General features: G+C 42.4%; 1 protein-coding gene across 7 annotated transcripts in view; it reads left to right on the top strand.

Moving 5' to 3' along the window:
- Positions 1-18,818, top strand: part of SNX13 (sorting nexin 13) — a 447,782-nt gene that overhangs the window by 171,401 nt on the left and 257,563 nt on the right. For all 7 annotated transcript variants that reach the window (XR_003854521.1, XR_003854523.1, XR_003854522.1 and 4 more), the window contains 2 exons: positions 618-720; positions 12,655-12,744. Coding sequence is in view for 4 of the 7 variants with exons in the window: in XM_029589035.1 (XP_029444895.1) it covers positions 618-720; positions 12,655-12,744 (193 nt within the window). In the remaining 3 variants the exon portion in view is untranslated. The remainder of the gene's footprint in view (positions 1-617; positions 721-12,654; positions 12,745-18,818) is intronic.

Raw genomic sequence — 18,818 nt, 5'->3', positions numbered from 1 at the left:
ACATTTGAATTTGCCACAGTGCTAAAGCCTTCCTATTGGGGATCACGTGATTGATCATTGTGTTTATACGTATACATGGCAACAAACTGGTAATCTGTGCAGTTTATACAAGACAGGAGAAATGACAGTGGAGCAGGTTATTTTATGAAACAAGTGAGGATGCTTTTTGAACAGTTAAAAAGCTAAATATTTTTTTTTCATTTAGATTTATATTCTACTTTTCACACTTTTTTCAGCATTTCAAAGTGGATTACATTCAGGTACTGTAGGTATTTCCCTATCCCCAGAGGGCTTACAATCTAAGTTTGTACCTGAGGCAGTGGAGGATAAAAGTGACTTGCCCAAGGTCACAAGGAGCGACAGTGGGACTCAAACCCTAGTCTCCCGGTTTATAGCCCACTGCTCTAACCACTAGGCTACTCCTCCACAGCAGCTGTACACCAAAGATACATTTAATAAATGAGTAATTTCTAACATTTTTCGTATTGTTTCATTGATAAGATTTGTGATTCTGATATTACAAGCATTGCTTAAAATATGTGCTTCAACTACAAAAATGATTGAAAAGAAATGCAATGTTTATATATTATTCATTGTTTGTAAACACTTTTTTCCAGAGGGTTTGTCATTACTATGTTGTTTGGGAAAACAAACTCAGAAAATTATCTTGAGAAGTGTGAGCAGTCTTTTCTTCCATCAACATCTGCTGGGATTCTTAAGGTAAGCTATTTTTTAGGACATCTGTGTTTTCTTTTCTTTAATAATGTTACAGTTTTTGAATGTCTTGCCAGTGAATGACAGAATATGTGTGGCATAAGTTTTGCTCTTAGAATTTTAAAACCAGTTTCTTCCAGTGTCCTTTGTTCTTTTGAATTATAAAACCAGTGTATTCTTTTGTATGTCCCCCCCCCCCCCCCCCCAATTACCATCCATCCCAAGCACCTTCTCTGAGTTATAGAATGTGATCCTAAATACAAGGACAAGAGGGACATTTTCATGTGCCATTTGGGGTTTTATATAAAATAAGAACGTAACCCTTCCCTTATAGATGCACTGCTGTCCTTTTACTTTTTTACTTTACATTAGATTAAGCATCTCTAGTCTATTAGCAACATTGGAACAGGATACTGTGCTTGATGGACCTTCGGTCTGACCCAGTATAGCAGATCTTATGTACTTAAGTAATTAATAACTCTGCTGTCTAGATATGGGCTATCCATTGTTTTGCACTGAGTGCCCCATATATGATTTACTAGTTGGTTATGGGCTGTATGTGTGCACCTGATGCAAAAAGCAATTGGCACTCAGAAAATGAGTTCAGTCTCTGAAGGTGAGAGAAAGATATGAGGCAGCCAGAGGAATATAGAGGAGACCTTCAGGGACATAGTAGAGCAGCTTCACTTCCTGTCTAGCCTTGGAGGAGCAAGGTCACCTAGGAGAGCATTACCCTGGTGTAGCAGGCAATCATCCAATAGTTAGTACCTGCCTTCCAGGTAATGTAATATCCTCTCCACCGGGGAAGTGTCTTCAGAGTCATATGCTCAGGAGGGAAGCACTTAGGATGGCATACGAATAGTTGGTGATTCAATCATTAGGAATGTGGATAGCTGAATAGTCGGTGGGCATGATGATCTCTTTGTAACTTGCTTTCCTGGTGCGAACATGGCAGATCTCGTGTCACCTAGATAGTTTTTTTAGATAATACTGAGGAGGAACCAGCTGTCATGGTACATGTGAGCACCAAAGACATGAGAAAATGAGGGAGTGAGGTTCCAGAAACCAACTTTGCATTAACTCTGTTAATATTTGGCTAGCTCACAACTGTTTGAAACTCAGCTCCTCAAAAACTGAGATACTTCGTGTGTCCACAATCCTCATGTCGACCCTTAACTCCTCTCCACCTTGATACAATTCCCATTTCTACAAAAGCCCAAAACTTTGGAGTCACTCTTGACTTTGCCTTATCCATGTCTCTCAATATTTCTGCACTGGTAAAAATGTCATTCTTTAAGATTAATTTATTAAAGTGTCTCAAACCACTATTATACCCTCATGACTTCCTTTCTTTATTGCAAGCCCTTATTCTTACACGGCTTGATTTTTATAAGCCCTATTCCTCTGTCTCCCATCTACTGTTGTTCGTCCTCTGCAACTGATGCAAAATGCAGCTGCACGTAGTTTGGTTGACATAAAACACTGCAATCACATAACCCCAGTTCTTTTCTCCTTACACTTGCTTCCCATTTCCTTCCGCTTTCAATTTAAAATCCTTACCATTATTCATAACTTCCTGTAAGAATTCCTCAATTTGGTTATGCTCAAGCTTACGGATTCATCAGCCGACCTGCCATCTTCATTCACTGAACAAAAGTCTCTTTGAAATACCCTCAGTAAGACTAGCCAGATTAGACTTAACAAGAAAGTGTGCATTCTCGGTCGCTGGTCCCATACTATGGAACTTCCTCCCTGAGACTCTAAGGTTTCCATCCAGCTCCAAAGAATTTAAGAAAAAACTAAAGACCTATTAGTGCAGTTTAGCGGTCAATCCTTTAGTCCCTATCTGAGCCCTTTTCCATCCCTCGCTTTGATGCAAGTTCATGTATATTCTACTTTTATTTGTATATATTATCTTTGTTTTATGCTGTATTAATTTTGTAATGTTTTGATTTAATTTTATTATGTATGTTTTACTGGAAACTGCTTCGATCTTCTTTTAAGAATAAGTGGTATACAAACATTTTTAAAATAAATAAATAGGCTTTAGGGTGCAAAGTTGATATCCAGATAATGGTTGAGATGATGGTGTAGGGAAGGGACTTTAGATTTATTTGGAATTGAGCAAGATTTCGGGGAAGGGGGGAGCCTGTTCTCAAAGGATGGTACTAACTTTTATGAAGAAGGTACAGCAGCTTTAAAACTAAATAATAGGGGAAAGCAGAGAGTTGCTCAGGAGCGTATAGTTCAGAGTGAGATATCTTTAAAGCATGCTGGCCTAATGAGAAAGTTAGATCCTGATAAGAGAAATTGTGATAAAGGCAGAAGTAGCCCAGATATAATTAAATAGCAGAGTTAAATGATTCCAAACTACTTTCAATTGCTAGGCAGTCTGTAAATATAAGTAAAAATCATTCTTTGAATTGTTGGTAGAATGAAGACCAAATAACTGCTAGCATAGTTAAATGATGAAAGGAAAGAAGCTGTTAAAGCCAAAAGAACATCTTTTAAAAATTGGAAAGTGGGTCCAGATGAAGAACATAGCAAAGAGTATTAGCACTGGCAATTTAGATTCAAAGCATTAATAAGGCAAGCCAAAAAAGAATTTGAAAAGAAGCTTGCCAGAACCGTAGAAACTCAAAATCTTTTTGAGTATATTCGAAACAAGAAGCTTGTGAGTTGGTTAGATCACTATATGACTTAGGGGTAAAAGAAGTGCTCATGTAATAAAAATCCATGGCAGAAAAACTAAATTAAATCTTTGCTTTGCTCTACACTGAGGAGAGTGTTGGGGATATACTGGAAAAATTCTTCAAGGATGATGATTTGATGGAACTGAATCAAATCACAGTGAATTAGGAAGATGTAATAGAGCAAATCAACCAACTAAAGAGTAACATATCACCTGGACTGGATGCCATACACCTCAGAGTTCTAAACTTATTAAAAAATGAAATTGTAGACTTGTTACTAGTAATTTCTAATTTCTCATTCAAATCAGCTACGATACTGAGGATTGGAGGCTGGCCCATCCTAAAGCTCATTTTTATAAAGTGTTCCAAAGGTGATCCAGGAAACTACAGGTGTGTTTGACATCAGTGCCAGGCAAAATGATAGAAACTATTCCGAAGAACAAAATTACTGGCCATCTGGATTAATGGGGCAAAGCTAGCATAGATTTAGCAAAGGCAATCTTGCCGTATAAATCTGTTAGTTTTTAAGTGTTTACATACATATTGTCAAGGGTGAGTCAGTTGAGATAGCGTATTTGGATTTTGAGAGGGCTCTGAAAAAAGTCCCTCATGAGAGACTCATCAGGAAATTAAAAAGTCATATAATAGGAGGCCTGTTGGGGATTGTTAACTGGCTAAAGGATAGGAAACAGTGTAGGACTGAATGGTCATTTCTCTCAATGAAGAAAGGTAAATAGTGACATGCCCCTAGGGATTTCTACTGGGACTGATACTTTTTAATATATTTATAAATGATCTGCAAATAGAAGTGAAGCGTAAGGTGATCAGATTCACAGAAGAGATAAAATTATTCAAAGTTGTTAGATCACAAGCTGATTGAGGGAAATTGCAAGAGGACCTTGTGAGACTGAGGAATTGGACATCTAAATGGCAGATGAAATTTAATATGGACTAGTGCAAAGTGATGTAATTTGAGAAGAATAATCTAAACTATTGGTACATGATGCTGGATACCATATTAGACAATACCACCCAGAAAATGGAAGATCTTGGGGTCATTATGGGCAATACTTTGAAATCCTTGGCCCTGTGCTCAGCATTGGTCAAATAAAAGCAAATAGATGGTTAAGTATTTTTAGGAAAGCAATAAAAAATAGGAGGATATCATAATATGTCTGTTATCGACCCATGGTGCAACTGCACCTTGAATATTATGTACATTTCTCATTGTCCCATCTTATAAAAGATATAGCAGAATTAGAAAAGGTACAGAGAAAGACAGCCAAAAGGATAAACGGGGTGAAATGGATCCCCTAAGAGGAAAGGCCAAATAGGTTATTGCTTTTCAGCCTGGAGAAGAGATGGCTGAGAGGAGTTATGATCAGCATTTCTAAAATCTTGAATGGTATAAAACAAGTAGAAAGAGAATGGTTACTTACCCTTTCCAATAGTACTTTAGATGGCTGAGAGGAGTTATGATCAGCATTTCTAAAATCTTGAATGGTATAAAACAAGTAGAAAGAGAATGGTTACTTACCCTTTCCAATAGTACTTTGAGTAGGGTACTATTGGAAAGGGTAAGTAACCATTCTCTTTCTACTTGTTTTATACCATTCAAGATTTTAGAAATGCTGATCATAACTCCTCTCAGCCATCTCTTCTCCAGGCTGAAAAGCAATAACCTATTTGGCCTTTCCTCTTAGGGGATCCATTTCACCCCGTTTATCCTTTTGGCTGTCTTTCTCTGTACCTTTTCTAATTCTGCTATATCTTTTATAAGATGGGACAATGAGAAATGTACATAATATTCAAGGTGCAGTTGCACCATGGGTCGATAACAGACATATTATGATATCCTCCTATTTTTTATTGCTTTCCGTGAGCCAAAAGGTAGCATACCTAAATAAGTTGGAGAAAGTATTTTTTCTCTGAGTGCACATTTAAACTGTGGAATTTGTTTTCAGAAGATGTGGTGGAAGCAGTTAGCATAGCTAGGTTTTTAACGGGGTTAGACATTTCCTGGAGAAAAAAATCCATAAACCATTATTAGCCATGTAGACTTGGGAAAGCCACTACTTATCCTTGATTATGAACAAGAACAGGGCTGGCTCTAGGCTAAATGGTGTCCTAGTGAAAATTGTTGATGGCTCCCCTTTCCCTCCATGAATTCTCTCTTCCTCTCCCTTCCCATGCTAGATCTTCTCCTTCTATTCTGAATCCTCCTCTCTCCCACTTCATGTCCCCATCCCAAGTCCTCTCTCCTTTCCCGACTTCCCACTCCATACTATTCCCTTCCATGTACAGTCACTCTTCCCCAACACACCACACCATGTAGGTCATCTTCTTCCTGTAGGTCTCCCTCTGTCTGCCTCCTGGTCTCCTCCCTGGCCGCGTCCCCTCCTCCAACATCACCTCATGTAGGTCTCCCACTCCCTGTCCTTCTTACCACAAACTCATGTAAGTGTCCCTCTCCTTTCCTCCTCTCCCAGTGTATAGTCGTCTTCTCCCTGCCACCCATCACTCCATATTATGTCTCCCTTCCCTTCCCACTACTATTTCAGGTATAGTCTCCTGCCTCTCCAACACCCCATGTACAGTCTCTCGCTGTAAAACAAAAAGAAAAGGTACCCTTTAACCAAGTTTTGAAGATCCAAATTTGAGAGAGCTGTGCATCTTTATGTGGTGTGTTTAAGAGTTCTGTGTTAGAAAATATGTGGATGTGGGCAGAGAATAAAAGAGAGAATGAGGAGATATATCTTAAAATGCTAACTATATTAGATGCTTTTTACGATTGTTAAAGGACAGGTGGGATGAGATGAGCATTTTTTCCTAGACAGAGTGAGAGAGTGAAAGGGACATTGTTTGTATGGGAAAGGTACACTGTTGAGTAAATGCAAGGAATCTGGCAAAATGAAGCACACTAAATAAAATTCAAAAGTATATTTAGGTCTCATACCTGTGACTTTCATCAGGGTTAATATGGAAACCTTGGTCATATGAGTTAGTGAAGCTTTATTGACTTTAATTTTCTCCATCTGGCCTGCAACGCTTTCTCCCTTCACTGGGGACAAGGTCTCATGTACGCATACCCCCCTATTCTGCTCCTCTTGAGGATTCTGATGAAGCTGCAAGAGGACGGGGGGACCATAATCCTGGTGGCATCCTCCTGGCCATGACAGGTGTGGTTTCCTGTGCTCCAGGACCTGTCCATGAGCACACCGGTTCCGCTGGGGATGACTCCCGACCTCCTATCACAAAACCAGGGCACCCTGCACCACCTGAACCTCTGGGCCCTGGCCCTCTCGGCGTGGATGTTGAGCGCATGATCCTCCATCCCTTACGGCTCTCGGATGGTGTTTCCAGGGTCTTGATTGAATCCCAGAAACCTTCCACTCTGAGATCTTACAGCTCGAAGTGGAAGCGTTTCTCCACCTGGTGCGGCGGCCACGGACTGGACCCTTTCTCCTGTCCGCTCCCCTGCCTGCTGGATTATCTGTGGCACCTGTTCGATTCCTGCCTCCAGACCAGCTTGGTCCGAGTACACCTCAGTGCCTACCACCAGGGGGTCGCTGGGGTGCCCATTTCAGTCCCGGGGCCTGGTTCAACTGAAGCCCCTGCTTCGCCCACTGGCAACCCTGTGGGATCTCAACGTTGTCCTAGCGAGGCTCATGCGGCTTCCGTTCGAGCCTCTCAAATCATGTGACCTGAAGTTTCTCACCTGGAAAGTTATGTCCCTGGTGGCGATCGCTTCTGCTTAGACGGTCAGTGAGATCCAGGCCCTGGTTACATATGCTACCTACACGAAATTCTTCCATGATCGTGTGGTGCTACGCACACACGCATCCAAAATGTCTGCCGAAGGTGATGACTGCTTTCCACATCAACCAGTCAATCATCCTTCCCATGTTCTTCCCACAGCCTCATTCTGATCCGGGGGAACATGCTTTTCACACCCTAGATTGCAAGCGGGCCCTCGCTTTCTACTTGGATCGTACAGCGAGTCATAGACAGTCCACCCAGCCCTTTGTATCTTTTGACACCAATAGGCTGGGAGCAGCAGTGGGGAAGCAGACCCTATCCAAATGGCTAGCGGATTGCATTGCCTTCTGCTATGAGCAGGCAGGCCTCCAGCTGGCTGACAGGGTAAAGGCTCACTCTGGGTGGGCTGTGGTGGCATCAGTGGCCCCACCTGCGGTCAGTCCCTGTTGCCGAAATCTGCAGGGCCGCAACCTGGAGTTCTCTGCACTCATTTGCGGCTCACTATTGCATCGACAGGGATAGTCGGCAGGACAGCGCTTTTGGCCAGTCTGTCCTCCGCAATCTATTCCAGTCTTGACCCCAACTGTTTTCATTGTTATCTCTGTGGGGCCAGACTGTCCCTGTTTTTCCCACAGCGCCACAGTTGTGTTGTGCCTGTTGGTACCTTGTTCGGCTACTGTGGGTGCCTATGATCACAGGGGGCAGTCTGGAGCTCTGTAATCACCCACAAGCAGGAATACCTTCCTGCTTGTCCTAAGTGAAAGCGCAGTTGCTTACCTGTAACAGGTGTTCTCCTAGGACAGCAGGATGTTAGTCCCCAGGAATCCCGCCCGCCTCCCCACGATGTTGGGTTCACCTTCGGTTTGTTGTGTTATTTTTCTTGCTCGTATTTTTGCTGTTACGAGACTGAAGGGGGACCTCGCTTGGACGCTTGGATAGCAGCAGGTTGGGCATACCCAGTCTGTCAGTCAAAAGTATTCCGTGCCGGGCTCCATCTGATGATGTCACCCACATGTGAGGACTAATGTCCTGCTGTCCTAGGAGAACACCTGTTACAGGTAAGCAACTGCGTTATACTATTTGGGTCAGATTTGAAAAGCCCTGTGCGCCGAGCCTATTTTGCATACGCCCGGCGACGCATGCAAGCCCCGGGAAGCGAATATGTCCCGAGGCTTGAAAAAAGGGGCAAGGCGTGGGCGGGATGGGGCGTGGCCAGAGGCCTCCGTAGGGCCTCTAGGCCGGGGGATTGCGTGCCGGCACTTGGCCAGGGCGCGCAACCTACGCCTGCCCAGGGGCAGGCGCAACTTCTTTAACAAAGTTGAGGGGGGTTAGGTTGGGCGGGGGGGTGGGTTAGGGAGGGGAAGGTGGGGGGGAGGCGGAGGGAAAGGGGAAAGCCATCGGGGCTCCCCTAGGGCTCGGAGCACGCAAGGTGCACAAGTGTGCACCCCCTTGCGCGCGTCGACCCCGGATTTTATAACATGTGCGTGGCTGCGCGTGCATGTTATAAAACCGGGCATAGATTTGTGCGCACCGGGTTGCACGCACAAATTTACGTCCACGCGTAACTCTTAAAATCCGGCCCTTTATTTGTTACCAAAATCTTGACTGATGTTCTGACAACAACATATTACAGAGAACATAGTTCTATCTAGACAGAAATATTTTGGGTGCATGGTATGGGCAAAAAAAATATATATAATGAAACCAAATTTTTAAATGTCTCCATATGTAATTCATAAGTTTATGTATCCAAAAAGGAAAACACCAAAAACACCTTTTCTCCCGCTCAGTAACACTCCAACAAATTCAAAAAAGTTTTCAACAATTCATATTTTTTTCAATTTTTCAATTTTTGTTTAAATCCAATGGGAACAGAGACATTGGATTCAAATCAGTCGAGACAAATGTCATCCTGTGAGAAGGATGTTGGAAAGTGAATATTGAATGCAAGCGTGAGCTTAGTTTGAAGCTGGGTTCCCTTTAAAAAAACATCAACAGCTCCTGATGAAGCATAGTGAAACATCGGCCGGGTGTCGAGCTGATACCTTTTCGTTTGGAAAGATTGGGATTACAGAGAGTTGAAATACATATAAACAAAAATTGAAAAAAATGAAAAATTATATATTTATACATATATTGAAACGAACTGGGACCGCAAATGATTAAAAGACCGGACGGCTTCCCTTTGAAAATTGTGGGTAAGCATGTCGTCAGGCTTGCTGATACGGTATATACATCAAGTATATGAATTGTTGAAAAATTTTTTGAATTTGTTTGAGTGTTACTGAGCAGGGAGAACAGGTGTTTTTGGTGTTTTCCTTTTTAGATACATGTTTTGAGTGGATGGAAAAACATTAAGCTCTTCTTTTTCTGATTCATAAGTTTATTCCATCTTCTCTGTTAAGATTCATTTTAGTGTATGAAAAGGAATGAGTGATATTTTAGGGAGTTTATACATCCAGTTTTGTTTCACATAAGAGGTTTGTCAATCATCTGACAGTGTTTTTCCTTGATGCTGTTTAATTAGTCCTGATAAAATTATGGTGACTGTGTTGTAATAGCATCCCTTTATTGTGCTTTGGTGGAACTGTCAATTGATGACCATATGCAAGCTTTTGTTCATTAGTTATTTAAATAGTGCCAGCTATCTTGAGGTTTATGTCTTCTTATGGTATTTGTGCAAGGAACATTAGGAGTATTCTTGCTTGAATGTTGCATCATGTCATAAATCTTGTTTCAGTTGGGTTCTGTTAAATTTTCACTTTCTAATGTGGTGATGATCAGATTTTCCCTTGTGAGAGTGTTAGATTATTGTGCAGAGTTAAGTAATCTAAAAAATAATTTGTACAGCTTGTGTTTTAGTTAGCATGTGTTAAAATTTTAAGATTATTGCTTATAGAGAGTTTTTCAGCTGTTTATTGCTTTTGCTGTTTTTGGCATGAGTTTTTGACAGCTGTATTGAGATCAGTACATTTCCTATATCTATTCTTTTAATTAATGCTAAAGACTTTGTATAACTTTAATGAATTATGTGCATTCTTTTTGGTAGACACTGTTAATACCTTGGTTTTTAAGAGTAAATTATTTAAACATGTTAATTTAAGTGGTATGCTTTAATTATCCCTTTCCATTTCATGAGCAATTTTCTAAGGGCTAGATTCACCCAAATTTGAGACTTGAAAAATGATTTTTGGCAGGAAGTTATTTGCTGACTTTGGTGAATAAAAATAATCACATCCTATGTTTAAATGTGACTTGTGGGCCCTGCATAATTTTAACTGTCATAATTCTCCATTTAACCTGTGCTTGTGCCGAGTACTGTCATTTTTTACCAGCTTCTTTAAAATATGTGTGACTTTTGCTAACCCTTTCCTCGAACTCAGCGTCAGTGTCCCAAAGTTACCAGCATCTGGAAATGGGTAAAGTAAGTCCTCAAACGAAGCTCACAGTATGATTTAATTACAGAACTAGGGCATGAAGTTATCTGTCTACACTTAAACTGCCATGCTGCCTCATTTAAATATATGCAAAAATACTTCCGCACTCTACTCCATAGGACTGAATGGAGCAAAATGAAAAAGAAGAAATTTGGATTTGAAGATGCAGAACAATACTTTAATATTTATAATATTCAGATAATGACCAAAATTAGTTTGTGATGGCCTACATTATTGTACAAGTCAAAAATGACAAAAATATGATTTCTTCTACCTTTGCCTAGTTCTCAGTCCTAAAATTAGCTCTGCATGTTATGGAGGACCATTTCCTTCATAAACGCCACATCACAATTACGAAGCTTCTTTCTCTAATCTATCGCTTATAGGGTGCTATGACTTACACCAAGGGTGGCCAACTCTGGTCCTTGAGAGCCACACACAGGCCAGGTTTTCAGGATATCCACAGTGAATATGCGCAAGATACATTTGCATGTGCTGCCTCCATTTTTTGCAGATCTATCTCACTCATATTCATTGTGGATATCCTGAAAACCTGGCGGGCCCAATGTTCAGAGCTAGCCGGTTATCTAAGCTATCTGGATATAACTTATCTAGGTAACTTAAAAGGGATATTCAGCAGCAGAGCCATATAACTGAGTAAGTTCTTGTTACATAGAAACATATAAATGACAGCAGAAAAGGACCAAATGGTCCATCCAGTCTGCCCAGCAAGCTTATCATAGTATTTGCTGCGCCGTGCAGGTTACCCCCATGCCTACCAGATTCCCAGACCATAAAAGTCGCTCTTTGGTTGCTGTTTGAGTCCAGTTTCCCAGTACCCCTTGCTGTTGAAGCAGAGAGCAGTGTTGAGTTGCACCAAAAGTATCAGGCTTATTAGTTAAGGGTAGTTACTGCCGCATAAGCAAGTTATCCCCATGCTTATTTGTTTCCTCAGACCGTAGAAGTCGGGGCCGTCATTGGTAGCTGGAAAAGCTTGACTAGTACCCCCTTTCTATCTCCCTCCCTATTTCTCCAAGCCAGCATCAAATCCACAGCCCTTGTGGCTCAAAGCACAAACTCATTACTGCTTGAGCCACAGCCACACACAAGTTATGTCCAGGTGACTTTAAATCTGAAGCAAGTCTAACTTATTTGGTCAACTTAACTGAATAAGGCTGAATATAGGCACCTATCCGGGTTAAGATAACCCAGATAAGTTGGCCCGCTTTGATCCATCCATTGGCTGCCCCCAAAATATCTGGCTGTCTACTTAGCTGGGTAACATAGCCAGATATTCAGTGGCTGACACTTATCCTGGTAAGTCCATATATATCAGGCTAAGTAGCACTAAAATTTGTCTCAGCCTGTTTGTGGCTCTCCAGGACTAGAGTTGGCCACTCCTGACCTACACAATATAGGTCAAATTGTCCAAGAGATGGGGTATGGCTGTATTTGTATAGGGGAGGGCATGTTAGAAGACTAGAGAAAGCACCACAGCCTTTCTCAGTCTCCTGTCTCATGAAAAACCATTGTCATTTCTAGTCTCTCAGTACAGTGTTGACATAATTGATGATTAGGAATGTTTTGATATTCTCCACTCCGAACATTAGAGTGGGTAAAAATTCCTTTTCAATAAACAAATGTACTGGGGGAATATAAACAATTATGTTATTCTATAGTTTTTGATAGAAAACTTTGTGTAAGCAAAGTCTTGCAGAAAGCACTGTGGGATTTGTGCAGTTCTTAATTTTAGGCCTTTCAGGTAAAAGTCCAGCGGTATTTTTTGAACAAGGTTTTTGGTTGTGGAATTTATTTCTCTTCTAGAAATGCAGAAAATTGAAATTCTGAGTAAAATATGTCTGTTCTTTCATTGTTCAAGCATACTGACTTTTTAAGGCTTTTTGTACCTTTTTGTCCTGTTGCCAATCCTTAAATCTGATTCTTGGTCTTAAGACTCCTAAATCTAGTAGTGTATTTCTACATACTTCAGTGTAAAAGACCTGTCTTCTCAAAGGCTTTTGAATAGTAACGTTACTATTTTTTTTTTTAAGTGTTTAGAGGAAATGAAAGAAGAAGCTAGGCCAATTAGGATTGACAGAAGGTTGACAGGTTCCAATATGATTGATGAACCTCTTCAGCAAGTGAGTATTCCTGTAAAATATTTTCTATGGTTTTATTTTTATCATAATTTTCTAATTTAAAAACTAATGTCATTTTGACTTAGACAATTTCTTTTGCTAAAAAATGCTCTCATTTGATAACTGTTGCTATTGTGGTGATTGATTAATTGAGCAGTGAAATTTAGAATTTAAGATTTTCCTGAATTTTCAGTAGTAGGTTGTAAAACTAATAGATGTTTAAGCATGCTTACAGTGTTGTCAAGTTCTAAATGCTTTTAATGACAAATAGTATTAACTACTTTGTATTAGAAATTTTTCTTTCAAACTTTTGTTATTGAAATTCCTTTAGTAACTCTGCTGCTATTACCTCCAAACTTCTCTGAAGTAAAGTTTTTTGAAACACTGTGCTATAGATTCCAGTTGCCAAACTAAAAATACAGAGGTCCATATTTAAAAACTAAAAGAATATTTGGGCACTTAGACTGAATTCTAGCCGGCTAATAAGATAATCGGATAGAGTGTGGGCGTATCTGCACAGGCTGGGATACAGATTTTCCCCTGCCTGGATGATTGGCTAGTCAAAAGCACTACTCAGGTGGGAGCGATGCGTTCTCTGAGCTTAACTATCCGGGTGCTGGAGTCCTTGGGGTTCATTATCAACTACCTGAAGTCTCACCTGAGCCCGTCAATGTGGCTGGATTTTATTTGAGCCCTGCTGGACATGACATAGGTGTGAAGACCTTTCTACCCCACAGCAGGGTGCTGCCTCTAGCATCCCTGGTGGGAGTGGTTCAGCGGAGCCAGCGAGTCTCTGCCAGGCAGATGTTGAAGCTGCTTGGGCACATGCCCACTACCATCCACGTTACTCCCCTTGCCTGCTTGTATATGTGCAGGGCCCAGTGGACTCTGAGGTCTCAGTGGCATCAGGCCACTCAGAACCTCTGGGTCCATATCCAGGTTATGCATATCCAGTACACTCTATCCTGTTGGGGAACCCTTTCTGACCTGGAGCATGGGGTGCCGTTTCAGTCTCTCTTTGTGCAGGCTGTGCTCACTACAGATGCCTTCTATCTGGGGTGGGGAGCCCATGTGGTGGGGCTCCTCACTCAAGGCCTGTGGTCCACCCAGGAAGCACAATGCCAGATCAACTTCCTGTAGTTCCGAGCGATTAGGTATATCTTCTGTGCTTTCTGGGATCGCTTGGCTGGCAGGATGGTCCTGATTCAGACTGACAACCAGATTGCAATGTAATACATCGACAAGCAGAGAAGCATGAGATCATTCCTCCTGTGCAAGGAGGTAGTCCATATTTGGTCTTTGGCCTTGTCCCAAGGAATGGTGCTCTGAGCCATGTACTTGGAAGGAACGGACAACGTGATAGCGAACCAGTTCAGTCGTACCTTCCAGCCCCACAAGTGGTCCCTGAACCAGTTGGTGGTGAACCGGATCGTCCGTCTCTGGGCACTCCAGATGCCGATTTCTTTTCATCCCCCTCCAACAGCAAGGTGGCTCAGTTCTGCTCTCTGTATTGAGTGGACGATGTCCCAGCCTTGGATGCCTTTGCCTGCAGCTGCGGCCAGGGCCTCCTGTACGCGTATCCTCTGATCTCGCTAGTGATGAAGAATCCCTTGAAGCTTCGCCAGGACTTGGGGACCATGATCCTAGTGGCCCCACATTAGCCAAGGCAGGTCTGGTTCCCAATCCTGCAGGATCTTTCCCTTCAGGAGCCGATCAGCCTGGGGATTTCCCCGGATCTCATCACTCAGGATCAGGGTAGGTTGCGGCATTTCAAACTCCGGGCCTTGTTTCTCACGGCCTGGATGTTGAGGCTGATTCTGCGACCCCCCCCCCCCCCCCCTTGACCTGTCGGATGATGTTTCTCGGGTCCTGGTAGCTTCCAGAAAGTCTTCTGCTAGGAAGTCTTATGAGCTGAAGTAGAAGAGGCTTTCAGTGTGGTTTGAGCAACATGGCCTAGATCCTTTTTTCTTGCTCCATTCACAAGCTGCTTGAATACCTCTTGGAAGCTGGTTTAAAAACCAACTCTGTTAGGGTGCCCTTGAGCGCAATCAGAGCTTGCCATCAGGGTTTGGATGGCTCACCTATCTCCATGCAACCTTTGGTGAGTTGCTTCAGTTGAAATCTCTCCTGAAGCTTCCCGCTGTGTCTTGGCACCTCAACGTGGTGTTGGCTCAGCTGATGAAGGCTCCTTTCAAGCTGCTGAGCTCCTATGACCTGAAATTCCTGACCTGGAAGGTCATATTTTTGATGGCAGTCACTTCAGAGCGCAGAGTCAGTGAGCTTCAGGTGCTGGTGACTTACTCTCTATACTCGAAATTCTTTCATGACCAGCTGGTGCTCCGGACGCACCCCAAAGTTGTGATGGAGTTCCATTTTTACCAGTCAGTGGTTCTGCTGACCTTTTTTTCCCAAGCCCTTCTTGCACCAAGGTGAGCAGGCCCTGCACAATCTGGATTGCAAGAGGGCTTTAGCCTTCTATCTGGAGCGGACAGAAGTTCATAGGCAATTCACACAACTCTTCGTCTCTTTTGACAAAAATAGATTGGGAGTTGCTGTTGGTAAGCAGACACTGTGCAACTGGTTAGCAGACTGTATCTCATTCTGTTATACACAGGCAGGGCTGTAGCTTGGGGGGTCACATCACGGCTTATTCTGTCCGAGCCATGGCGACTTCGGTGGCACACTTAAGGGCTATGCCTTTGGAGAAGATTTGCAAGGCTGCGACGTGGAGTTCCCTCCACATGTTCACTTCTCACTATTGTTTGGATAGTAATGCCGACATGACAGTAGTTTTGGCCAATCTATCCTCAGAATCTCTTTCAGTACTAAACCGAACTCTTCCTGCCTAGAACCCTTTTTTTGGGTTCAGGCTGTTTCTCTCAGTTACCAACAGCACAAATGTTCTTGTGCCTGTTGGCACGTGGTTAGGTGTATGTTGCTCATTTGCCTTGGGGAGAGTCTGTAACTAGGGATTCACCCCTACCATCCTGCTTGTCCTAGGAGAAAGCAGAGTTGCTTACCTGTAAAAGGTGTTGTCCTAGGACAGCACGATGTTAGTCCTCACAAAACCCATCTGTCACCCTGCGAAGTTGGGTTTTGTCTATTTATTTTATTTTTTGTAATTCTATGTTATGAGACTGAAGAAGGACCCTGCGAGGACGTGCAGATTAGGGCATGCTGAGCATGCTCAGAGTGCCAGTCAAAATTGTAGAAACTTTGACAGAAGTTTTCCATGCCGGGTTCCATCTGATGATGTCACCCATGTGTGAGAACTAACATCCTGCTGTCCTAAAAGAACACCTGTTGCAGGTAAGCAACTCTATCTCTTTAGCTCAGTAAAGTTGTATTACTGAGCATGTGCAGAAGTTCCCATGGGCTGTCTTGTAAACCCCTAGTCCTTTTTTTGTTTGAGCCTCCACATTGATATGTACTCTCCCTTCCTTTATTTTTTTGGAACCTTGTACCTCTTCTCCAAAGATTTTTTCTTCAAACTTGCTTTGAGTTGCTTCACTGCCTCAGTAGCCCCTAATTGCAATTTTCAATGTTAACGCCCTCACCTCCCTAAAAAGAGATCTTGTTCAAACTCAAGACCAAGTCTAGTGGCTTCAAGGACTCTATGTATGTGGCTGCAAGATGTCTACTATCACTGATGGCCATGATATTTGTTACAGATGCTTGAGATAGAACCATGATTCAGCCAGTTGCTATAACTGTGGCTGGATGTTACTGAGGTCCTGGAGGAATAGGGCCTGGAAGATGGAGGAATTTTGAAGGATGAAGAAAAGTTCCTCCTCTTGGAGTGAGGCCTCCTTGGGCTCCCTCTGCGCTGAGTCGAACAGGAACTCCTTGAGCAAAGCTTCCCCCAATTATGGTGCTGGTTCATGGATCTGTCACAGTTCAGGGGTTGAGCGAGATGCAAAAGCGTCGAGAGCAGGGGTAAGTGAACCCCTTGACCTATGTCTAGTGGGGCCCTGTACACCAGAAGTAGTACCATGCATCAGAGTCAGTGGTGCATTTGGTGCTGTCCAAGCAGGCATTGACCAGACCTTGGGACCTGACAGTGTATAGGATCATGGCATCATTGATCCCCTGGTGGTGTCGAGGAACCAAGCCTTGGCTTATATATCTCCAACACCACAGCCCTCTGCTTTGTCAATGCCTAAAGTCTCAGCTTGTGAACCATCAATGCTCCACACCCAGGCACAGTTCTCACACTATTTCCTGGCCCCATTGAGACACTTGATGCAAGATCAAACTTTGAGGTGCCCTGGAGGTGATTTATTGCACTTATCTTCCTTCTTATTGACCTTATTGGTAATGTTCTATGGTTTCTCCTGTCTCTATGCAGCTGTAAATGCAGTTAAACCAGGAGAAGGCCACCTCCTGGAGTCCAGTAGCAGCTTTGCAAGAAGATGACCCTAATCTGGTATCAGAGGAGGTTATCTCTTCTTCAGCTCCATTTTAGACCACTTAGCTGAATTAGTGAAGACTTTACTTCATTGACAGCAAGTTTCAAGGAGGGCACCCTTCAACCTTTCCTGTCCACAATGTCATATTTTTTTTCCCCTGAAAAGAAATCCCTCTTACCTCTACAGCTCAGGAGTTTCCATCAGAAATTCCAGTATTGGACTCTAGCCTTCAACCATCTCTCTATGAGGAGGAGACTAGCTAGTTCAAGGAGGGTGCACAGGATACCACATGTCTGGAGCATGCCCTGGGAACATTCCCCTCCAAGGTGACTGATGACAAGCCATTTTGGACCTAAATCTAAGTGGAACATAGGATTTGGTGCAAGAAGGCCATGGGGCTGTTTGACAACAGTTATCATAATGCAATCAAATTTGAGTTAATAACTAGAGGGAGGGGGAAATCAAGATGACACTTGGTTAGAAGTGAGTGTTACTCCCCCAGAATATTTTTGAAAATTACTTCTGTTTCCTTTACCTTGTTTGCTTATGGGGAAGAGGAAAGGGTCTCTGAGGAGATTTTCCTCTACTCCCTACACTCGGCAGAGACCATATCGAAATACACCCGAACTCTGCCTCAGATGGCTTTGCTGTCCATCTTGGCTGGTTTGGAAGGGGTGGCCAGCTCGTCAGCAGCTGAGATTTTGCTCAACCCAGATGACCACATCATGCCTCATCCTCCAGATTTCATTGCTGTAGAGGGAACACTGGAACAGATCAAGTGTCCTGGCACTTCAACTGCATCATCAGATAACCTCTCTCTGCTGCATGTAGGTTGCTTGCAGCTTGATGGTATTGAGTCCTTCCATTATTCCTGGGTTCTAGCTGGTAATGTTGAGACAGCCTTGCTGGGACCTCGGCATCTATGGAGATTTTCTCGACTGTTGGCAGTGCTACTCTATTCACAGGAAGTTCAAGATGCTATTTTGACGCTGAAGGTCAGATCTAATTTAATTAAAACTCCATTGATGTCTTTGGAAAACCTGTGGTCTGCTCTAGCCGCTATTGAAAATCAGGTTCTTTCCTGTCTATACTGACTATGGATATTCATTTCAAAATCAAGAGCAGTGTTTGGAAAGTTCTGACAAGAGACTGAATGAGATAGTGAAATCTTTGGAACAAGTGAAGCAAGTTCAGGCTATTATGATCAAGGATTGACAGTGTCATCATGTAGAAAATCTGGAGAACTTTTCCAAATCTTTAAATTTGCATGTTTTAAATTGAATTTTCCTCAGATTTATTTAATTTATCTAGATGAATTGTTTAAATCCTATATGAAAGAGGTATTGCAAGTACCAGAGGCTGCTTTACTTTCATATTCAAAGCTTTATTATTTGCCTATTCCTAAGAAATCTTTGAATGAGAAGGGAACAAGTCTCTTCTAATATATCAGATTTTCTGGACAATACTGATGATATTTCTTCTGGAGCCACATTATTAGTGACATTTGTTTTTCTATAAAATTGAGATAATATTCTCCATCTTTTTTTCTTTCAATATCATGAGTCTCTGTTTAAAGACCAGAAGTTGTGAATATTTACTGATTTTGTGAAGGCTAACAGGGTCACAGGAAGATGTTTTTGTCTATGAGATCTGAGGTTTTGTTATTGG

The sequence above is a fragment of the Rhinatrema bivittatum genome, chromosome 2 (genome assembly GCF_901001135.1).
Source record: "Rhinatrema bivittatum chromosome 2, aRhiBiv1.1, whole genome shotgun sequence".
Taxonomy (NCBI): domain Eukaryota; kingdom Metazoa; phylum Chordata; class Amphibia; order Gymnophiona; family Rhinatrematidae; genus Rhinatrema; species Rhinatrema bivittatum.
This window is presented reverse-complemented; position numbering and strand designations above follow the sequence as displayed.